A 25,515-nucleotide genomic window follows, 5' to 3' on the forward strand; every position below is an offset into this window, starting at 1 on the left:
TTTTTTCAATTACATGTAAGGACAATTTTCACATTCATTAAAAAAAATTCTGAGCTCCAAATTTTCTACTTCCCTCCCTTTGATCTTCTTAAAAAATTAAAAATTTTAAATAGGTTATGCAATTATGAAACATATTTCCATATTAGTCACTCATATACCACAATTTGTTCAGTCAGTCATTCCCAAATATAGGGGCATCCCTTTAGTTTTCAATTATTTGTCACTTCAAAAAAGAGCTGCTATTGATATTTTTGTGCATATAGGTCTTTTTCCCTTTTTTTTTTTAATGATCTCTTTGGGATACAGATCTAGTATTGCCAGATCAATGAGTATGCATATGTGGTTTGATTGCCCTTTAGGCATAGTTTCAAATCGCTCTCCAGAATGGTTGAATCAATTCACAATTCCACCAAGTGTATTGGTTTCCACATCTTCTCCAACATTTATCATCTGCAAAGAATGGTAGTTTTGTTTTTTCATTGTCTATTCTTTTTTTTTTAGGTTTTTTTTTATTTTTGGCAAGGCAATGGGGGTTAAGTGACTTGCCCAAAGTCACATAGCTAGGTAATTAATTAAGCCTCTGAGACCAGATTTGAACTCAGGTCCTCCTGACTCCAGGGCCCAGCTGCTCCACCCAGCTGCCCTCATTGTCTATTCTTATTCCTTCAATTTCTTTTTCTTTTGTTATAACTATAGTTAGCATTTCCAGTACAATGTTGAATAGTAGAGGTGATGATGGGCATTCTAATTTCACTTCTGATCCTAATGACAAAGCTTCTAGTTTATCACCATTACAGATAAAGCATGCTGATGGTTTAAAATAGATAAATCTCATTTTAAGACAAGTTATATTTATCCCTATAATCTTTACTGCTTTTAATAGGAATGGTGCTGACTTTTGCCAAAAGTTTTTCTGCCTCTGTTGATATAATTATAAGATTTCTGTTGGTTTTGCTACTGATGTGGTCAATTAGTTTTCCTAATATTAAACCAGCTTTGTATTCCTGGTATAAATCCCACCTGATCTAAGTGTATGATCTTTGTGACATATTCTTTCTCTATGGGTTTTAGGTATCAGTAGTAGGACTCCTTCTTGACCTATTTTTTCCAAGTAGTTTATCTTGGAATTAATTGCTCTTTAAATATCTGGCAGAATTCATGTGTGAATCTATCTTGCCTTGGGGATATTTTTACAGAGCTCATTAATGATTTATTTAATTTCCTTATTAAGATGGTATTATGTATTCTATTTCTTCTTCTGTTAATCTGACAATCTATATTTTTGTAAATATTCATTCCTTTCATTTAGATTGTCAGATTTATTGGCTTATAATAAAATAGCTCCTCATAATTGCTCTAATTTCCTTTTCAATGGCTGTGAAGTCACTCTTTTCATTTTTGATACTGGAAATTTCATTTTCTTTTTAAAGTCAAATTAACCAATAATTTATCTATTTTATTGTTTCTTCCCATAACCAATAGTTGTTTATTTGTTAGTTCAATGATTTTTCTTACTTTCAGTTTTATTAATCTCTTCTTTGATTTCTCGGTTTTTCTATTTTGGTGTTTAAGTGGGGATTTGTAATTTTTTCTTCTAAATTTTTTTAGTTTCATACCCAACTCGTTGATATCCTCTTTCTCTATTTTGTCGATGAAAGAATAGATATAACATTTTCCCCAAGTACTGCTTTAGCTGCATCATCCCATACATTTTGGTATATTCTTTTGTTGTCACTGTTCCCTTTAATGAAATTATTGATTGCTTCTAAGATTTCTTCTTTGACCCAATCATTCTTTAGGATTATTTAGTTTCGAATTAATTTTATTAAAAATTACTATCTTTACATGATCCTTTAGTGAATGCCTCTTTTATTTTAAATACTTTTATACATTTTTTTCATATATAGAATATCCTACTTTAAAATTTATCTTAGGGATCATATTTTAGGATTATAAAAATTGGCAAAGTATTTTGAATTATCTACTATGTGCTAATTGCCATATTAGAAGCTATAGTTGGATATTGTTAAATAATTTGTTAAATCAGACATTGTAATTGTTGGGTAAATCTTGGACTTTGGAAGAAATGTAGCAAATTATATCTGAAGTTATTTAAAAACCAATGATTGTGTTCTATCCTACTGGATAGAATAGCAAAAAAGGATTGCTTTATGTCTATTATATTCTCAGTGCCTAGCTCAGAGGCTGACAAAGGAGAATTTTAAGAAATACTTGTTGAATTACATTAAAATTATTTGTGAAACAGTAATTTAGTTTGACAATATTTATTTATATCTGCCAAATAAATAGTTAATATATCAATGTTCTATTTGTGACCTCCCTCTCAATTTGTTTTTGGGCAAACATGCCCACAAGGTAAAAACTTTTCCAAATGAGAACAAACTCACCTAGATTCACTGTAAACACAGGATTTGGTGGTTACTAACTTCAAATAGACAATAGTTTGAGAGACTGCTTGAGCCTCTCCTGGAAAAAAATAATATAATATATAAAATAATATTTTGGGGAATTTTCATTTTGTGATCTCTTTTAAGAGGTGATCAGTGGATTCTTCCAAATTTGGATTTCCTCTCTGGTTGTAAGATTACAAAGCAGTTTTCTTCAATAATTTCTCGAAAATTATATCTCAGGTCTTTTTTTCAGGTAGACTAATAATTTTGAATTATCTCTCCTCGAGCTATTTTCCAGGTCAGTTGTGCACATCTTTCTTTCATAATTCTCTTGCATCACTTTCATTCCTTTCCCAAATTTTTTCTACTTCTCTTAGTTGACTTTTAAAATCTTTTTAGAGCTCTTCCAGTTCTTTGTGAGCTTCAGACAAATTCACATTTTTCTTTGAGACTTCTCATGTAGGCAATTTTGTTTTGTTTTTAGTGCTTGCAGTGCAATAGAGTTAAGTGATTTGCCCAAGATAATACAGCTAGGTAATTAAGTGTCTGAGGTCAAATTTGAACTCAGATCCTCCTGACTCCAGGGCTGGTGCTCTATCTACTGCACCACCTGACTGCATGTAGGCACTTTTGACATTGTTGTCTTTTTTTTTTAAGGTTTTTGTTTGTTTTGCAAGGCAAATGGGGTTAAGTGGCTTGCCCAAGGCTACACAACTAGTTAATTATTAAGTGTCTGAGGCCAGATTTGAACTCAGGTACTTCTGACTCCAAAGCTGGTGCTCTATTCACTGTGCCACCTAGCCGCCCTCATTGTTGTACTCTTGGCTCTTCCCTGTCACCATAACTTTTTATGACAAGTCTTTCTATTTTCTCTCTCATTTTTTCAGCCTATTTCTTGACTTTTAAAGTTGGACTATGCTCCTGAGATGAAGGAACACTCTCAAAATTCTTGCACTGGGAGCATGGGGTCTGGCTGTTGACCTGTTGCACTGGGAACAGGACCTCACAGCTGGCTTGCTGGGGGCCTGACCTGCTAATGGTTTGCCTGAAATCTGACTGCACTGGACAGTGCTCCCTTCACCTGAGTGAGACACTTTTCCTGCCAACTTTTGACTTGAAAATTGTTTCATCCTATAGTTTGTTGTTCTACCGCTCCATTAATTTATAGTGGTTTAGAAGTGATTTTGGGAGAGTTTAGGCAAATATCTACCTTACTCTACTATGTCTTCAAGGAAGATTATATCAATGTTCATTAATGATTTCAGACTATAATTTCCTTTTTGTGTCTTATCTTTCCCAGGTTTAGGTATTAGCACCATATGTGTCTTATAAAAGAATTCTAGTGAGGTTCTGTTTAAATTTTTGAAAATTATTTGTGTAGATATTAGGTATTCTTTAAAAGTTTGATGGAATTCTCTTGTGAATCAACACCAAAAAGTTCCTCCCTGTGCCACCTCCCCTGGTTTTTTTATATAAAGTTTCTTTATATCTAGATCTATTTTCTGAGACTGAGTTATTTAGGACATCTATTTAATCTCCTGATCATTTAGGTATTTCATATTTTTTTAAAATATTACCCTATTTCTTTTGTTTTGTTTCAATAGCATATAACTGCATACTATGTTCTGATTATTCTTTATATTTGTTCTGAGACTTCATCTTGCTTTTTCATTGATTTCCTGCTACCTTCTTTTTAACCAGATTAGGTAGAGATTTATGTTTATTAATCTTTTTAAAGAACTAGGTTTTGGTTTTTAACATTTTTGTTAAAGATGTTAAAAAATATTTTATTCCCAACTTGTTTCCTTCTTTGATTTAATATCTCCTCTTGAACTTATTTTAGGTTTATTTTCGATTTTGTAATTTTTTAAAATTATTCAATTCATTAACTACATCTATTTTTTCCTTTTTTGTTGTTGTTCAGTCATTTTTCAGTTGTGTCTAACTCTTTGGGAAGTAATTTGGGATTTTCTTGGCAAAAATACTGGAGTGGTTGACCATGAAGAAAGTGAAGCAGTTAAGTGATTTGCCCATGGTTACATAGCTAGTGTCTGAATACAGATATGAACTCGGGAAGATTAGGCTTTCTTATTCCAGGCCTAATACTCTACTACACCACCTCACTATTCCTCATTGTCTTTTATGAAATATTGTTTCTATGATTTCTTTTTTGACCTATTTATTATTTAAGATTTCACTGTTATATCCAAGAAAATGATAATGAGACATCATACCATAATTTTTGGGCTGCAGCCAAGGCAATTTTGAGGAGAAACTTATGTCTAAATGCCCATATGAATAAAATAGAGAAAGAATTGGGTTTGCAACTAAAAAAAAGGTAGAAAAATAAAGATCCCAATTAAATATCAAATTAGAAATTCTGAATTCTGAATTCAGAGCAGAGATTAATAAAAATTGAAAGCAAGAAAACCATTGATCTCATAAATAAAAATAAAAATTGAAAAAAGTCAATAAAATGGACAAACTGTTGGTTAATGATTTTAAAAAAGATAACCAAATTGCCAGTATCAAAAATGAAAAAGGTGAACTAACCACCAATGAGGAAGAAATTAAAGAGATACTTCGGCGCTACTATGTGGAACTGTATGCCAATAAATTGGATACTTGAATGAAATGGATGAATATTTACAAAAATACAAACTGCCCAGATTAACAGAAGTGGAAATTACTTAACCCTACTTCAGAAAAAGAAATTAGCAGCACCTCTGAGCAGTTTAGAGAGCTAGGACAACTGTATTAGACTGGCTATGGATAACGTTATCCCCATCCAGAGGAAGAAAAACGAAACACACACACATAACCCAACCCTTCTGAATCTGATAACTATAAAAATTATCTATGTATCTCTTTCCCTTAATCCTAATCCTCATATTGAAATACATATATAAATATGGATGAAAAAAAAATTTCACTTAGGTATCCAATTGAATTTGCATCTTTTTTTTTTGGTACCTGCACCAATTTGTATTCTTATTGTAATATGGTATGTAAAGAAATGTATTGACTACCTTTTTACATTTCTTTGCAATATCTCTTCCCTAGGACATGGTCAATTTTTCTAAGTTCCATTTCTACTACAATATGTACATTTTTTGCTGTCCCATTTAGAAGTTGCCATATCTTTTAATTCTGGTTTCTCTAGACATTTGTTTGGTTCAATATTTTCTTTTATCTTCCTGTTAAACACTTATTCAAAATTGCCAGAAGGATATTGTCCTGTCACTATTTTTGACCCTATACTGGTTGACATTTTTGAAGTCAATGAATTGTAGTAAAATGAAAGAGGTATGGAGGTATCAATAAACAAAAAACTAAATGGGTCAAGTGTTAAGTCAGTTTGGAAAAAAGGTAATTCAATCTTAGGCCAGTAGAGAAATAGTGTTCAGAAAGAGGAAGATTATTCTGTTCCTATCAGTTGCATCTAGACCCGAGTATCACATTTTAGGAAAAACAAACTAGAATGCCCAGGGAGGCCATGAAGCAACCACCTCACAGGGGTACTTTAAGGATCAAATAAATTTATATTTAAATTTATATATATGTAAGGCAAATGGGGCTAAGTGGCTTGCCCAAGGCCACACAGCTAGGTAATTATTACATGTCAAAGGCTGGATTTGAACCCAGGTACTCCTGACTCTGAGGCCGGCTCTCTATCCATTGTGCCACCTAGCTTCCCCTAAATTTATATTTCTATATAAAATCCTATTTAGCTTTGTCTTCCTAATCTTCTTGCATCTTACAATTTACTCTCCTCCAAGTATCTGCAAACCAGTGACACTGTATTCTATTATTTTTTGAACACAGACCATCTTCTACAATGCATTTTAGCTGGTCATAATATTGATTAAAGGGAGTGGGTGCCACTCTCACCATCCCAGCTCACACCCCAGCGACCTGACAGGATGGTTGGTATCAACAGATCTTGACTGTTCTCTCCATACTGTATCATCAAATGACAAATTTTTGTTGGTAGGATAAAGCAAATTATCTCCCAATGGTCTATTTAATCTACTACTACTACTACTACTACTACTACTACTACTACTACTCTAGTTTGGGCCCATATTTTTCACCAGGACTATTGCTAAAGCCAGCTCTATTCTCTTCTATGCATTTTATGACCCAGTTACAATAGCCTACTTATTTTTTTTTACTTTTTCTCTTAACTCTGGTTTTGTTAAACTAATTCCTTTCCCCTTAAGCCTGAAATCTTTCCTTCACCTTCATGTTTTAAGTTTTGTTCAAAACTCAGCTGAAACAGAAATTTCCGTAGGTGATCTTTCCCTCTGTTCCTTTCTGTGCCTACATATTTATCTTGTTTATACAAGTATTTACGTCTTCTCTACTATAATCACCTATCTGGTTGCAGGGACGAATCATTTTGGCCTTTCTCAGTAACCACAGCAATTATCATAGACTGGCATTAGTAAGTTATTCGTAAGTGCTTGCTGACCTTATTTACTCCATTAAAAATGTTTATTTTTTTATTCTTTCCCGGATATCAACTCTTCTTTGGTTGCTGATTTTTTTATGAAGATCAAAATTTCTTCCAGTTATTTGTTTTACCATGCGAATTAGGGAAGAACAACTGCTCTATAGTGGGTATATTTTATTTTTAGAATTGGAAGATGTTTATAAAGTTGACAATGAAAAATTAGAATATCACTCCCATCATTTAAAATGTTCTACCTTTCTCCAACAAAATATTACATTTTATCTGATTTAAAGATAATTACTTATGATGGGCAGCTTGACACAATTTAAATGAATTATAAAAAAAGTTTTTCTGTTCAATGTTATTAATCCCCCCAAACTTAAAAAAACCTGCAGTAGTAAAAAAAAATCAGCTTTTCAACATGGCATTTAAAATAGTGATTAAAAAAAATAAAAGGTTGCTAAACAAAGTAGACAAAGAAGCTTAAATATAAACCGGAAGTGTATGTCTGTGAGGTTTGCAGGCAAATCAACCTTCTTTTACATTAAGAAGTTCAAGATTCCAATGAATTCTCAGTATTTACCAAGTTATTTTATCTCAAAATTAATAATGACAACAGCCCTAAAAGAGTCAAGCCCTATTTTATATGCTAGAAATAGATTCTTGGTTGCCAAATAGAGTTCATGATGGATAGAGGAATAAAATGAAAGTCTTCTGACTTGGATGATAATCTAATTACTATGCTGTTTCCTTCTTTAAGTCATTTTTAACTGATATTTCAGATGCTGTTCTTCGGATCAAGTCACCAAAGTAAGCTGTGATTGTCTTCAATTTATTGTTAAGAAAATTTTGTTCTATTTCAACTTGTCCTCCAGGTCCAGCTAAAGATGCCACCTAAAAAAGATAGAAGAAATACATAGTTAGGCTGAGAACAAATCTTTTGTTTAAACTATTTGCAAAATAGAAAAAAAAGCATGTCTAAATACTCAATGCTGCTTCTTATTAATAGCTAATGAAAAGTTTGTGAACAATAAACTATTGTTTTGCATGCTGCAATATAATGACTTCTTGTGTCTCAGTTTTTTCAGCTGTAAAATAAAGGGTTTAGACTTGATAGCCTCTAAGCCAATTTACCAAATATTAATGTTCTCTTCACAAATTAGGGAGAGGGATAAGAATTAGACCTATTATTTCACTGGTATAGGGAAGTGAGAGTTAGTCAAACAACAAACATTTATTAAGTGCTTAGAATTTATCAGGCTGCAGGATACAAATACAAAGAGTAGAACAAGCTCTACGTTTAAGGAACTTACACAGCACCTTCTCTACAAATGTCATAATTGCTTAAAAAACTGGGAATTTAAGTAACTTTCTAGGTGCTGCATAGCCCATACAGAAGAAGGACCTAAATCAAGCTCTTCCTCACTTCCAGGGTAGCTCTTGATCCTTGAGGATCAAAGATATTCAAATTATCTGATATTTATTTGCAGATAACAACAGTTCTGTCAGTAAAACTATCACAGCATAAGCAAGTCTCTTTCTATTATAACTGACTTTCTAGCAGTTTATTTATTAGGACTTCTGGGAGGCTGAGAAATGCTGACCCCTTATAAGTTAATGTGCGGCATCCCTTCCACGCTGTAAGATACTATTTAATCAGTCTTTTACTGTATTTCCTCATATATAAGACATCTTAATTTTAGGGCCTGAAATTTGAAAAAATGTATTACATAAAGTTATTGAACTCAAGTTTTATTCATCATAAAATTCATACAACTCCCTATTACTGTCAAAACTCCCATCCATTAGCTTGTCCTCATTTGTGTTTGATGACAAATCACTATCTCAGGAGTGGCTCTGACTACTCTCCTGCCTGTGCTCTGGTCTTAACCATAAGCTCTCCCTGGGCAAGTCTGGGATGTGGACACATGCTGAGTCCATAATGTTTCATGAACCTGAAGCATCAATTGTGTCCTCTTTTGAAATCAGTCATTTCTTTTTCATCAGCAATTCTTTTTTGCCTCCTGCCGAACCATCTTTGGGAACACAGGAATTCCAATGTCCTGTGCTCTTCGATACAGATCTTCAATTCTCTTTCTAAATCAGGTCATTTGGCTGATTTGCCTCTCCTGGTTTTCTTTTGTCAGGGAATTTTCAGTAGGGTTCTTCTTCCCAAAGCAGCACCATTTCCACTCAACTGTTAACTTGAATTCTAAGTCCATGGGATATAACACAGTGAGGAGCCCTGAACATCCAGGAGATAACAAGAGGACAAGGATAAACTTCTGACATTGGCAAAAGGAGACATATTGATAGTAAACATTTCATAATTTCACCTAAGAGATGGTTTCTGTTAGAGCATAAACTGATTATAAACAACAGAACACATTTTCTTCTCTTGTGATGGAAGGCATCACTACATAGAAACAAATGAATGAACTGGTTGCATTTACAAAGAAACAATGGCCTAGTTTTGGTTTAGTTGGCAAGTATGACTTTTTTTGTTTTTTACAAGGCAATGGGGTTAAGTGGCTTGCCCAAGGCCACACAGCTAGGTAATTATTAAGTGTCTGAGACCGGATTTGAACCCAGGTACTCCTGACTCCATCCACTATGCCACCTAGCCGCCCCAAGTATGACTTTTTTAATTGTTTTCTTTGCTTCTACATGTAGAAATTATACCTAGCACTGACCAACACAAAGATGGTGTTAGCATGAACTAAAAATAGAAAAAGTTAAACAAATTTTCAGGGGTCACAAGTACCAAGGAGCCATTGCAGCAACTTCTAGAAGATAAAAAAGCTCATCATACATTACTAATGAGTATACATTTAAACCTATTCAACTTCCTCTACCTTAGGAGGAAAAGAGGCATTACAGAAATAGGGAAGATATAACATATAACTCTATGTTATATTCTCAATTTTTCAAAGGTTACAATTCAACAGCAAGAGTTGCCAACCCAGAAAGGTAATAATTGAAAATAAGCTAAATGACATGCAGAAATAAAAAATGAAGTATACAGAAATATTACAGTTATAACACTGTAAAGAAAAACTCTAAGACAAAAACAATAAGGAACTTGACATTTAAAATGAAACCAGAAGTTAAAAATATTTAAAAATAGTTCAGGAGGTTCAATTTGCAAGTGACAAGGAATGTTACATTCCCCTATGGCCCCCTCTCCCCAATTTTAAACTTCAACATCAGGTTTTTTTTTCATATGTATATTGGAAGTTATTTTGTATCAATTGTTCCAAATATTTTTTCAAAGGACTACCAAATGAAACCAGTTGTAATAATTTCCTAGATTTGTTTCAATAACCCAAATTCCATACTTCTCTGGATCAATAAGATGCTTAACTATTTCAGTGATGTCTGATCTTATCAATGTGTGTTCCCCTCTACCAATCAATTAACCACTTACCACATGCCTGGTAGGTAGGTCTCAAGTACTGTGGATACAAGTATCAAAAAAGGTAAAGTATCTCTACTTAAAGCTTCTTTCCTGAGTAACAACACATATTCTATGTTAAACATAAAGAGGAAAAACATTATCAGAAAGTGGTGCATAAGCACTTCTTGAAGTGAGAGGTATTTTCTGAGACACAAGTGAGGAGGGAGAGTGCATTCAAGGCACAGGGGGCAGGTAGTCAATCAGTTAGCAGGCATTACTCCCTTCAGTGCTGCCTGTAAAAAAAAGGGGGTGTTGGAAGTCATTCTGTAGAAGGTGGGATTTTAGCTGAGACTTGAATGACAAGACTTCGTATGTGATTCTAGGGAGGGAGGGAGAGGGAGGGAGGGAGGGAGAGGGAGGGAGGGAGAGAGAGAGAGAGAGAGAGAGAGAGAGAGAGAGAGAGAGAGAGAATGAATGTGCCTGAAACAGACCTATACTTTAAGAAAATCGCTTTCGAAGTTAAGTGGAGGGTGAACTGGAGTTGGAGAGACTTAAGGCTGAAAGACCTACCCCTCGGGTATTGCAGTAATCCAAGAATGAAGTGATAAGGGCTACACTAGAGAGCTGCTGATGTCAGAGTACAGAAGGGATCATATATGAGAGATGTTGCAAAGGTGAATTTGACAGGCCCTGGCAAAAAGATATGAAGAGTGAGCTTGGGGGACTGGGAGGTGGTAGAGACCTTGATGATAATCAAGTTGGTGGTGGTGGTGGGGTGATTTTGAGGAAAAGACAAGCTAAAGATGTCTCCTGGACATCCAGGGCAGAATGTCTAAAAGGCACATGTGAGACTGAAGGTCAGCAATAAGCTACGGGCTAGTAGGTAGATCTGAGAATAATCAGCATAGAGTTGATGAAATCACTTAGGTAGGTAAGCATTATAAAGAAGAAAAGCAGGACCAGGGTGGAGCCAGGTGAGACATCCATGGTTAGTAGATGTGAATGGTGACAAATGCTGGGGGGGGTTTACCTAGTGGTCAGTTCTCTGTAATAAGTCTAAGCAAGGTTGGTCCTCGGAAGAAAGTTAAGCCTGTTGCTGAATCCATACTTATTAGAGTTTACACTTTATTGGTACAGTTTTTGGCATGTAAAAATTTTAATTTTAATTTAATTCACATTTTAAATTTTACCTAGTTTTCAAGCTAAACATGGAAATCATGTCATTTTTAAATACCAAAAAACCAAATTTGTAAGCAAATGTAAGTTGTCTGTTTTAGCTGAGAATTGTTTTAAAAATGTGATATTGTTCATTAAATATTGAGAAATTATCTTGTTTACAGTGAGAAAATTAACATTTGTTTTCAAAACCCAAAAGAAAGCACCAGAAAAGCTTATATTTCATTAGATAAGATGATATGATATACGACATATTCCAAATTAAACCATTATTTTAAAAAATGTGTAGTTCAAGAATATGAATACCAAGTGGACTGATCACAATAAAATTAGGTTATTACTGGTAGACATTAATGACTTTTTTTCTGGTGGAAGTGGTTCCTTTGAAATGGAGAACATACCTTTATATTAGACAGTTTAAGACAGTCTCCATCCCTTAAAAAAGGGTGGGGTGTAATAATGACCAGGAATCATGAACACAGTTCCTTGAGGAACAGGATCATTCTTCCCTCTATCTAAACAAATCTGAGAAAAATGAAATAATTGTGGAGAAAAGCAGACAAGTTCATTATCTGTCTTTTTTTTTGTTTCAAGTTCATTATCTGAAAGCACTATAAAAATTTTTAAAAAGCAATATAAAAATTCAAGGGTACCATTCTTTGTTGGCTGCAAAAAAAAATTACTAGAAACAAATTGGCAGGGTAAGACTTTTTCCCCTCCTCTGTACCTCCTTAAGAACTGAGTACTTTGGATTAGTTATAGGATATAGGTAGGTAACTAGAGGAAAAAAGAAGTGGGGGTTGAGCTTGCTTGTACTTATAAGGTTTGTTTACAAGAAACTGAATACAAAAATTAAAAACGTACAGGAAGAACTTTTAGATGATGAAAAGAAAGAAGAAGAGAACTGAAAAGAGAATAAAAATACATTTCTATATAACAACATTAATACAAAGAATACACACACAGAATTGGACCACTGGATATGCTTAATGAGTGAAAGAAAGATATATTAGAAAATGAAACTGATATGAAAAGAAATTATCTTTAATTTTTACACAACTGTAATGTCATTGCAGTTCAATTTCAAGCATTATAAAGAAATTTGGGATCAATAGTTCCTGTCACTGCTACTTACATGCCATTCAATTTTTCTTCCCTTCTTTCCTCTTTCCTATTTCCCAATCTTTAAAATACTAGTGGACAAAGTGCTGAGTTTATTCACTTCCAAGGATTCTTTGTTCTAACTCTATGAGATCTTTGCAACGATCTTGTCCAACTCAAAGAATTCTTTTTAAAGCAAACCTTTACTCTTTACTATGTTTCAAGCTATTCTTATCTTTCCTCTGCAGGCTTAACTGACTGTATTGTTTAGTTCCTTCCCCCTTTTTCCTTTCCTATTTATATTTTAATGATTTCAAAAATACTTTTTCAGTAAGTTAGAGCAAAATCACATTGAATACAAACTAACAAGCATGGATGATCTGAAGAAAATTAGTTTCTGCCAAAAAATTATTTCCACAACAGTTTGAACTACATTCTAGAACAAAGAATTGGGACTCACCTGAGTTTTGAGGAAAATATTATGTAAGAGAAGAAAAATGGTTTTTTAGATTTTCTTGGGGGAGAAGGGGAATGCAAGAATAGTAATTTTTAAACAAAATAAAAGTTTTCTGATGTGATCTATGTATAGGACATGAAAGAATGAATGAAAGTTAGGTGATGTAACTCTAAAGTACTTATAGAAAAAAGTAATTTGCAAATGAAAAGGTGATGAGAGAAATAATTTTTGGCTATATGAACAGAATCAACAGTTTTAAGAGAACAATAACCTCTCACACTTGAATCCTAAATGGATGAACAAAGTACTGTGATGTAAGTGCATGTTACGAGGGATAGAAAAATGGAGTAGAGAAAGAAAACTTTATTTCACTGTAGAATGATTAAAATCAAAACATGCAGAAATCTAGTTAGAAGCAAATAAGGCTTGTATGGAATAGTATTTTAGACATCTACAGATTTCATCATTGTTACAATAACATCAGAAAAATTGAAATAATGGATATGCATAGGAATGTATAGGGAAAAAAAGGAAGCAGAACATGGTTTCCTTTCAAACATGCAACTAATAATTATATTAGGGGAAAAAATAAACTAAGGAGAAGAATTTCTGATGAATCATTCTTTGGGAGCTATGACAGAAAATGTTTCTTTCAATGTTGTCCAGATAACTTTTTGATATTACCTTAACTGTTACGGATACATTCATTTCTTTGTTCATTCCTTCACAAATGAATAAAATGAGGGTCTCTGGAAGGTTGTGTAAATTGAACTCACTCTCCTTTCTATTAAAAGACTATCACTAGTATACATGGACAACTTCATCCTTTGAAAGAAAGATTGAATCTACTTTTCTTTTTTTTGCTATGGGGAAGGATACTGATGCTGAATGATTCTTGGGACAAAAAGTGCTTTTCTTTCTCACCAATTCTCTGAACTGGACACCAAGGAAAATTTTTCTAAAAAATCTTTTAACAAAATAAGTTAGACTATAAGGAAGCCCCTGGCTATTCAGAGGTATTACACATGTAGCAAAGATGACTTGGTAGTCTCTCATCTCACTCATATTTTCTTGACATTCTGTTTTAGAGAAAATTCATGTAAGGACACTTGATAGGTGTCAGGAAGCCAAGGCTTAGTTGCTTACCCTAACATTCTGAGTCTTATTTTCTCATATGTAAAGCAAGGAGTTGCCACGGATAAACTCTAAGATCCCTGGGAGCTATGTAATATTAACATTCTATTGCTTTTAAGCAGAGGAATTCTTAACTTTTTTTTATATTATGGACCCTTTGGAAATATGGTAAAGTCCATGGGCCCTTCTGACAATATAGTTTTTAAAGATATGCAATAAAGTATGTAGGATTGCAAAGGAAATCAATTTTATTTAAATATAATTATCAAAATATATTTTAAAAAATACCTCAAATTCATGGTCTTCAAGTTATGAACTCTTGCTTTATTCACATGATATAGTAGGAACCTCACTGAACTTGGAATCAAAATATCAAGTACTGGCTTTGTTGCTTATTAGCTTTGTCACCTTGGCAAGAAAATTAACTTCTCTGATTCCTGACTTATGAAATAAGCATAATATGTCTGCTGCACAGGGTTGTGGTGAGGATCAACTTATATAAATTCATATTATATAAATATATAAAGCACTATATAAATGACATCAACTATTAGCTATGATAATAAAAGTCATCTCTCTATTTTTAGAAACATAGGCCTTCTGTTTTTGTGAATTAAAAATTCTAGTCTTTCTCACTGGACAAAAATGGAATAGAGAAAAATACATTCTGCTCAATCTTCTTGGCATTACCAAACTGCACCCACCAACTACACTTTTCAGGGAAGAAAACAGTTGCAGCAACAAAGGATGAGTTCCTTTTGTATTTTTAAGGCAGAGAAAAATCCTAATACTACCTGTAATGGAATCTACTTAGCTCCACTGTTAAAGTTATATAACAATCTAGATGTACATAGTCTAGTTCTACAAGTTTGATGCTTTTTGTTTTTTCAATATGCTTAGGAGGCAAAGAGTAAAGGTATAAAGAAACAAGAGATCAGCATAGGATTTTAATGCAGTGACTGTTGAAAAGGGTGGGGATCATTCTTTTGGAGGATAAAGGAAAAACAAAGGAGATTAGTACATAGATCAATTTCTAATGGGTTCACAACATGAAGATGATTTCTCAATATTCTTAATTTTGTAGGGGTTCCTTCTCATTGGGGAATGCCTGAGAAAATTAAACCACAGGAATATAATGAAATATTATGTAGCATAAGAAAAAAAAGGAAATAATTCCCAATCTTATTATTAGAGAACTATGATGAAATGTAGGAGCATAGTGGAACAATTTACATTTTTGTAAACAGCCAGATTTTTGACATTTTTTGGCTGGACTGTACTTGTTTGGTCTAAGGTAGGATTCTATTAAGGGTAAGGGAAAATTATTGGGGAAAAATGTAAAAAAATAGAGCATTAATAAAAAAATTTTTTTGGGGGGGGCAGGCAATGTTAAGTGACTTGGTCACAAAGTTAGGTAATTATTAAGTGTCTGAGGCTGCATTTGAACTCAGGTCCTCTAGACTCCAGGGCTGGTGCTCTATCCACTACAACACCTAGCTGCCCCAATATATTTTTAAAAGTTTTTATCTAGTTAATCTTTACTTTGGGTAAGATTCTATAACCCATGTTGATCAGAGAAACAAAACTGCTCATTCTTCATGTCTTTCAATTCTAAAAGCTGGTCCTAGGATTGTCTATAGAAATAGTTGTTACAGAACTTAGCATCCCAATAAATGACATCTTAGTTACATCACAAGAAATAATACAAAGGTCAACTCTATCCCATTATTGTTCAAGACTCTTATGCAACCATTTACTGGGGATTAAGACTTCCACTTTTAAAACTTGATGCACCATTTCCATAATCTGACATTTTAAGAAATCAATAGCCAAAACTTTTCATATTCTATGCAATAGAAAATTTCAAATGTAAATATTTAAAGTACATTATATACCATGACTTTAAATGAGAATTCCAAAGAAAACATATTCTTTTCAATTAAAGTATTTTTATTTAAGATGTTATGTAGTTACTACCTTTTTTTAGCAACTTCTCCACAGTGGGCAGAAGACAATGATCCTAGGGTACCAAAAGGCCATTGCCAGGGTAATTACCCCTGGGTAATATCCGGTAACTTCCTATTTGAATCAATTCCTAAAATAGTTTCTTGAACTATATTGAACTTGAAGTACTTTAACTAATATTTTTTGCTAAATAGGTGCTGGTGTATCTTCACATTGAGCATTGAAGAAGCTTTTAATTAATGAAGGGTGGAATGGTCAATATTAGAGAAAACTAACAGATGATTTGGGGGAGGGGCTGAAAGAAGGCTTGAAGTCAAATTCTTCTTAGACCTTCGAAGAATTTTGAAAGAGTGGAAGAATTGGAAGAGGCTTTAAAGAATTACAGTAAATTCTCATCATTTATGGTAGTTGAGTCACTGTGAACTCCAAACCATTGCTTCTTCTACGGGAAATACAAGGTTCCTGTGAGCCTTTGGTCACAACATTTACATTAGCAGTTTCCGGAGTGGCCTCATGTACAGATTGGTAAACTTCCTCTTCCTTTTTTCTGGATATACCTCATTATTGACTCACTAACACTGAACTCACAACCAGAAGTACAATAATTAATATCTGGGAAAAGTTTATCTAATACCTAAATATGTTTTCCCTGTAAGACACATTATAGTCTCTTGACTGGGGGTCATTTTAGAAAGAAAGATCACTAACAAAAAGTAAAAAAAACACAAGGCATTAAGTAGACAGTCACTTACAATATATGAGAGATGAAAGAGGTCAGAAGATCTGAGAAGATCTCAGATGGGTGTTGGGTGATTCAAATTATTTGCCCCTTTGACTATGTTTGCAAATACTACAAAAGTGGTGCAAGCATCGATTTTTTTGGTGGTTACTAATAAATCTTAGTGACTAGAAGAATCTGAGATACAAAAATCTGAGAATGAGGACTGACTTTAGTTCAGCACCTTCATCTTACAGAAGAAAAAACTGAGCCCCAGAAAAAGCCTAATGAGTTACCCAAGGTCACAGAGAACAGCTGCTGAGCCAAGTTTCAAGAAACGAAACCCAAATGTCATGTATCCAAAGATTATTAGGACCAGAAGGAATTTAGAAACCACTTTGTAATACTCCCTTATATTTCAAAGGAAGAATGATTGAGGTAAAGAGCAGGGACTAGAAACCTAAGTTTCCTATCTACTGTTTTTTTTTTTGGCCAGGTTGTTGAAATATGACCAAGGAGCACTGACCCCCTCAGCTCCACCTGGAAGCACTCCAATCCCAAACTGATGTACCCCTATTAGTCTCTTCCACTATATCTAGATTAAGTTCTCTTCTGAATGTTCTAATGTATCTAAAGCACACAATACCAAAAAATTGATTCAAGTAAATTTGTTTTTTAGGGGTTTTTTGTATGATTATCTCCACATCACAAAGTAGCCACACACTCCTCTAGTAACATTTATCCAGTAATATTCTGGGCAATATATGAACTTTCTCAAATATGAATTTAGTTTTTCAAAATAAGTCCATTTGAGAGAGGTGGAAGAGGGTAGAAATGGGATGGTCAATGCAAGAATGTTTTACTTGACTGTTTCCAACAGGTGTTCTTTTTCTCTCTTCTCTCAATGAAAGAATGAGGGTAGCAGTGGTATAAAACAGTAATTTTGTTGATTGAGAAAAATTTTAAGTTAAAATAAAGACATATGCCAAGAGTTTAATGAGGCAAGAAATACTATACTATAGTATAGAATATTATATCAAGGTATACTATCATAATTTAAGATGTCCTAATTTTGCATTAATTTAGCTATTATAATGTTTACTGGGTATGGTTGATTTCAAAGAATAAATAACTTTAAGTCCTAAGATATGTTCTTATTGAAACTTTAACCCCTGAATCACAACATTTAGAAATAAAACTAAATAAGTTATTTTTGCTTTTTAAATAAATTAGTTTTAGTTTAAAATATTATATTAGAAACAGGGGAGATAAGAGAACTTGATATTTTACATGCATGGTTTTAAAATATGACGATAAGGGCGGCTAAGTGGAGTAGTGGATAAAGCACCGGCCTTGGAGTCAGGAGTACCTGGGTTCAAATCCGGCCTCAGACACTTAATAATTACCTAGCTGTGTGGCCTTGGGCGAGCCACTTAACCCCATTTGCCTTGCAAAAAAAAAATTGTTTTAATCATGTTTTGGCAAAGAAAAGTCTCGAACTTACATACCAAAATCACTCCTATAAGATTCAATAAGAATTACCCTACCAACATTCTTTATCATATGGCAAAAATCTAATGCAGGATTTATCTTTTATGGCAAAGACAAAGAAATTTAACATATTAGTTGCTATTTACTACCAGACCTTCACATTGAAGATGATCACACCATGGACTCAGTAACACATCTGAAAGCAGTCTCATTGTTGCTTTTCCCCTCAATTATCCACTGTGCTTAGATACTACAGTTGAGTGAGAAGGAACAGACCATTTTTGACCAATACTCCTGACTACAGGGTGGGACTAGGCTCATTAAGGCAATGTTTCTTTCTACTGCAAAAAATCTCTTCTAGAATGTTTTAGTATGCTTGGTCTTTGGGAAAAGATCTGCAACAGTTCAGCTCCATTCTGAAATAAATTTAAGTGGCAGTATATAAAAAGAAATGTTGTAATTATAATACAAATAACTGACATTTGGGCATCCTAAGTAAATTATCAGATTCTGGTGGCTTCCAAAATTTATGTTTATTCTAATTTTACACCATAGTATGGCAGAACATAATCTGATAGTACAAATGGAATTATTAACTTCAGTTTCCTAGGTAGTACAATATATTTGGGAATGCCTGACCAGTACAGTTTCTTAACTTTAAAAAAAATCATCTTGAGTTTTCAAAAATAGATACCTAGAATTTAGAGCTTAAAGATTAAAGACTACACACATACAAGTACATATGTGCAAAGTACTTCAGATCAAAGGTTTCCCTCAATATTTATTTTGGTTATTTAAAAAAATAAAATAAAATAGCAGTGAAAGGAACAAAGCTTTGTATTTTTCCTAAATCCATTACAGATTTAGTTTTAAAATCTCGGATTTTTTATGGTTTTTAACAGAGTCTAATATAAAGACTGGAATGCAAGCAAGGGTTTAAGTAAAGCCACATGGTATTAAACATTTTGATAGGAATAGGATATGCATTCCAACAGAGATTTTCTCAGCACTCCAATGTAGAAATCCCACCCAACTTTTAATGTAAGATGAGAATTTGTCCCAAAGTCTTGGTGTCCATATTTAAATATATTCTTAATTGAAGGCAGTGAGTTTGATGTAAAAGTAGTGAAAACATCACTACCAATATTAAAAGAGTAATTGTTGCTACTTAGCAATTATGATCAGTAAGACATGTTCTTAGTTAATTAGTCCCACTATTTACATCAGAGGTATGTAATACTGTTTCATATCTGATATATTTTTCTGATTTCTAAGACTCAATGACTTTTTAAGTTCTAGCTATCACCTCCAAATCTAAGCAATGTCTGGTGTACAATGGAATGGTCAATGAAGTTTAAATCAGGGAAAAGAAAAACAGGGAAAGGAAAGTAAGAAAATAAAATGTGGATGAGGGGAAGGAGTAAATATGGTAAGTAGCAGAATGCCATTAACCAGTCTTTGGTGCCACATAGTGGTATTGGGGCTAAAGGTAGCTTTCCCTCATCTGGTACACGGGGCACAAAATCAGGAGTCAGATAATGTCTATTTGAGCTGATATTTCCTGAGTACTGTTGGGCAAATCATATCACTTTTCTGTTCCTCATTTTCTTATTCAGTTTATTTCTTAGGGAAGCTTAAAGTAGTCTAGAGATAAGAGAACAAAAATAAAATAAAATCAACCAAACAAAGAATGATTATTTCCCCGATACATTCCTCTATTGAAAAATATGATTGTTGGTTAAAAATTAGGAGTGAGAATAGAGTAAACTTAACTGATAATGTATTCAACTAACATCATGTGCTTAATATAAGCAGAACATTATGTTAAATATTAGGGGAGAGGAAACTGTTTCTGGTTTCAAGATGATAGTTTAATATAGCTGTATCTTTTTTTTTGAACTTTAAAAATAAAGGCTATAAAGTACTATAGAACAAATGTCAAACACGTGGCCTGCAATTGTCCTGAGTACAGACTTAATAAGATTAAAAAGTACTTAATAAAATAAAAATACGACATAGAAACTATTACATTTTAAAACCAAGTCAATATGCAATCTGCAAAGATCCTTATATATGGACTATTTGCTCCAATTTTATTTGTATTTGACACAATTTCCCTACAGTACTTGCGTTTACAGGTACAACCATTATTCCACTAGGAGAGAATTCTGGTGAACTATTGGGCAAATCTTATCACTTTTCTGTTCCTCATTTTCTTATTCTGATCTAAGAAATCCAGGAATTTGAGGGTTTCTTTTGGTTTTTGCAAGGCAATGGGGGGTTAAGTGACTTGTCCAAGGTCACATGTCTGAGACTGGATTGGAACTCAGTTCATCCTGACTCCAGGGCTCTATCCACTGTGCCACCTAGCTGCCCCTCCAGGGACCTATTCTTGGTCAGAAAAAAACATCAGAAACCATTCATTCTAGCCCTCAGATATGAGGCAGGGATACCCCCTAAACTGTCCAAGATAAAAGAAAAAAGCATAAACTAGGCATTTTCCCTATAGGGGAAATGGTTAGGTATCAACTCATAGTTTAGTAGAAAAAGATCAAAAGAGTTCTGAGTTAGAAGGAAACAAAGTCCAGAAAAATTAAAGAGTTCAAGATCATGCAAAAAGTTAACAGAGAAACCAGGTCTCTAGACTCTCAGCTTAATTTTGCCACAACACTGGATTTGAGGAACAAGGGGCACATCTAACTGTTCTACATCTAACATATATTCAATTTTTAGTATTCCATCTCCTTCTCCTCCTCAATATGCCAATGCACATTTTATACTCGATTCCATCTAAAGTTTTTCATTATTCATTCATTTTCAAATTATTCACCTTTTATCCCTTCCCTTTATTCAAAACACCTTTTCTCTAGGCTAAATGGTAGGATAAAAAATACTTAATTTATATATCAGTAATATATCACTGTTTGATAGCCACTTAATTTTCCTAAAGATAGTTGAGTTTAAAGACCATGATCATCAAATCAAATGAATCCATCTCTGATTATAATTTCAGACAGTATAATTCCATGTGGAGACTGTCCTTGGGTCAGTTCGTTTCAACTGTTCCTACTTTACTGGTTCCTTTCTTACCCTCTAGTTCTGAACCTACAGAACCTCTAAAATTCTGGCCTCCTTATTTATGGGAGCAGTTCGAAGGGCAGTGGTAGCTGTTTCTAAATAAAGACCAGAGTATATGAACCCTTAATCTTTATAGATTATGCCTTTCCAATATGCAAGTTCTGGTGAAAATGATCAAATATTACAGATCCAGAAAAAAAAGCTAAGATTTTCAAAATAGATTTTAACCTTTAACAATAATTAGCAGAAAAACTAAACTGTTTTCATTACACTTTCAAGGTAAACACACACACATATATACACATTTACAGGTGTGTATACACACACACACACATATACACATACATATATGTATATAAGAAGTTTCCATTATACTTTCAAGATATCATGCAAACTAGTCAGGGATCTTTTTTGTGATGTTTAGAACAAATTATCTCATCTGGAGTTGAAAGGAGCTAAGAGAACTCAAGCACATAAGTTCATAGCCTAAGTTAAAGAATATTTTCAATTCAATTCAGAAGTCTGCGTATCAAAGTGACATGCGAAATTTCAAGAAAAAGTCACGATTAAACTTAATCTAAGTAATAATTTACAGCTGATGATCTAATAGTCTAATAGTAGATGCTGTAGACATATAAACACAAGAATACACCTCCTTTTCTCAACTACCACCCCCAATTAGGTACATTACTTATGAAATGATCTGTGCAGATGAATGACAACTGCTACTGTTTCTGATTAAGGATCACACTTTGTAACCAGCTGGTATCTTCTGAACACTGGGGCAAAGAGTAAGAATATGATTTTCAATTTTCTAGTTGGAATTCATACTTTTTTTTTAAACACACAGGGGTATTACTGGCTTGTGTGAGTTGGTGGAAGAACCTAGTCACCTTTTAGAAAATGATTTTATGAATAAATACATTCCAAATTTTTAAAAGATGCACAAATAACTTGTAGTAAACAAGACATTTCAAAACTGGAAGCTCCCTATGTTTTCTTTAATAGAAAGTACAATGATAATTTTGTAGCTTATAGTCTTCACTTCTATTATTTATTTTATACAATTTCTTTTTATTCTGTACTAACAAGTAAAGCTATAAAAGTTTCCCTGAAGATACAAGCATGTTCATCAGATATTTATATATGCAAATTAAAAACAAAAATAAAGACAAAAATCTCTTTTTGGTTGGCACCTAAAAAGAACCATACTTTGTCTAATGAGGTCAGTGTGTTCTGGTGTAGTAAACATACAAGTTGAGGAAAAAATAATGGGAATGCTTTCGACAGAAGCTAGTTTAGAATTTCATTTTATTGATGGAATTAGAAAGCAAATATACTTTTATACCTATGTGAAAGCAAGAGAGATTTTTCTTAACTAGTTTGTGACTTGAGTACATTTTTAATTTTATGATTGATTTAACTTAATAGGTTTGGGGCACAGACAAATTAAAAAACAATTTCAATATATCAAAGGGCATGAAAACCAACATAATTTATGAAGACATAGTTGGATAGGCCATCTATGCAACCAGTGACATTTTGGGAGGGAGCGGGAAAAAGTATAGTTTAAAGTGATGATTTCCCACTAAAATTTCTACTTGAATTAAACCTTAACCAAAATATTTGAAAAAGTATTTGCTTCAACCACCCTCCTCAATGATTTACTAGTATTGATACTCCCTCTAGAGGCAAAAAATGCAAATAAAATTGAAGATCTAAGACCTTTTGTAAACAAAAACAATTAGTTTTCAGAACTACCTAGTAATTTGAAGTAAAGGCACATTACTAATTATTTATGTTAACATTTTCTATCAAATGCAAAGAAAGGTTGGAATCATTTATGTAAAAATAATTTTTCATAATATTAATGGTCAAATAACAACAATAAATGGAATAATTTCCTAGAGTTGACACGGAATTCAAATTAGCTAATGCATTTGTCATCGCAGAATGGCACAGCAGACATCTTTAGCAAAGTTTACATAAATTGTTCAAAGATTATTTAATGTGACTAGGAGAGAAGTACAAGGAATATGGAAATCATTGAATGAATAAGATATCTTATCTCAAAAAATTCCTAATGAAATGTTCAGTAAGACCAACAAAATTATTAGTGCACTGTGCAAGTGCAAGTACAGTAGTTTTTTGGTAGCCTACAACATATACTGTTAAGTAAAAGTTGTATTTATTACTTAGATAATTAGTTTAATTGTGACATTTTTCTTGAAATTCTGCATGGCATTTTGATACACACAGACTACTGAAATGAACTGAAAATATTTTTTAATTTAGGCTGACTATGATCTTATGTGCATTGAGTTCTCTTAACTCCCTTCAACTCCAAGTGAGAATATTTGTTCTAAACATCACAAAAAGGATCCCTGGCTAGTTATAAGTTTGACTAGATCAAGGATTCTTGACTTCACATGTCACAAAATTTTTTGGTAGTCTGGTGAAACCTCTGAACCTCTCAAAATAATGCTTTTAAATATATAAAATACATAGAATTACAAAGGAAACAAATTATATTTAAAGATGTTTTTACCATGCAAATTTCAGACACTCCCAAATACATGAACCCATAGACTCTAGGCCTCAAAAATCTCTGAGGTCCATTCCAGTTCAGAGACTGTCTAGGGAAGAAGGTTGTTCTTCCTCAAGGAAGGACACTCTTTACTGGAACTGGAGAGTTCCTATACAAGTGGCCATAATAGTGACATTTATATCGCACTCAAAATTTACAAAATGTTTTATCTTTACACATCTCATTTTAATCTTTTTAGATGGTTATTATTATCTATATTTTACATATGAAGAATTGAGGCTCAGCATTTTTAAGTGACGGGAAGGATTTGAATCCTTATCTCTCCTGATTCCAAGTTTAGTACCCTTTCCATGGTACCACAATCTTTGCCAGGTACTCTTAAGAGGTCATATTCCAGAAAAGGAAATGTGCAAATGCATGGAGGTAGGATATGAAATGGAATATGTAAGGAATAGTGAAAGAGAGCTGGACAGCAGAGTGCAGGATGGAGAAGAGTGCACCAAGAGACTGGAGAAACAGCTGGTGCACGGCTGAAAAGCTGAACAGAATCTTAGATTTGATTTTTAAGGGCAACAGAAAGTCACTGGAACTGAGTAAGGAAAAGATATGATCAGATCTGTACTTAAGAGAAATCATTTTGGCAACAATATGGAGGATGAATTGGAATGAGAAAGAGTCTTGAGGAAGGGAGAGCAAGTTAGGAGGCCAATGAAGGGTAGACAGAAAGGGGAGGAATTTGACAGATGTTGTAGAGGTAGAAATAGCAAAATTTGGCAACTGATTTTATATGTGAAAAAAAGAGAGAATGAGGTCTTGAGGATAATACCAAAGTTACAAATTGAGAGACTGTAACAATAGAAGTGCATTAGAGATAAAAAAAAAAAAGAAAATTTGGAAGAAGGAAAGAACTTGGGGAAAGATAAGTTGTTTTTAGTCATGTTAAGTTAGAAGTATTTTCTGGGAAGCCCCATTCAAAATGTTTAATAGAAAACCAATAGTCACATTAGCTATAAAGATCTTGAAATATTTGGCATAGGATAATCCCACCTAATGAATCTACCGAAGTCACTGAGAGTGAAAAAGAGTAGGAAACATAGGACAGAAACTTGTAGAATAGCTTATAGTTAAGATGATGATTTGAATCAGGAAATCACATAAGGAAACTACAACAAATAAGACAGTTCTATTCTAGCCAGATGCTATTTTCAACCAAATTTATATGATAAGGTAAATTTTTTTCTAAGACTTCAAACCATAAAAATTTTAGTTGAGGAAAGGAAAACAGGATGCAGAAACCTAACAATGAATTGTCTTTCTGGATTTTTCGGAAAGTAAGTATATAATGCAGATGTAAGAATTTGAATCTATTAGTAAATCTCCTCTTTATGCTTCTGGACTGGGCAACATTACATTATACTGGTATACAGATAAACTCAAGGGTTTATCAAAATCAAGCCTTTTTAATGAAGTTTTAAAACATGTAAGCACATCTAAATAATGACTTAAGCAAATTGTAGGCTCACAAACCCTAAAACTCATCATAATCATCATCTCACTGCCATACCTTTTCCTTCCAATCAGGC

At 33.3% G+C, this 25,515-nt stretch overlaps 1 protein-coding gene across 1 annotated transcript in view; it reads right to left on the bottom strand.

Moving 5' to 3' along the window:
* Window positions 1-7,491: 7,491 nt before the first annotated feature.
* The window catches only part of TGS1 (trimethylguanosine synthase 1), a 54,030-nt gene continuing 36,006 nt past the window's right edge, over window positions 7,492-25,515 (bottom strand). The window contains exon 13 of the mRNA XM_074202429.1: window positions 7,492-7,761. Within this exon, the coding sequence (XP_074058530.1) occupies window positions 7,606-7,761 (156 nt within the window). The 3' untranslated portion in view covers window positions 7,492-7,605. The remainder of the gene's footprint in view (window positions 7,762-25,515) is intronic.

The sequence above is a fragment of the Macrotis lagotis genome, chromosome X, assembly GCF_037893015.1.
Source record: "Macrotis lagotis isolate mMagLag1 chromosome X, bilby.v1.9.chrom.fasta, whole genome shotgun sequence".
Lineage (NCBI taxonomy): Eukaryota > Metazoa > Chordata > Mammalia > Peramelemorphia > Peramelidae > Macrotis > Macrotis lagotis.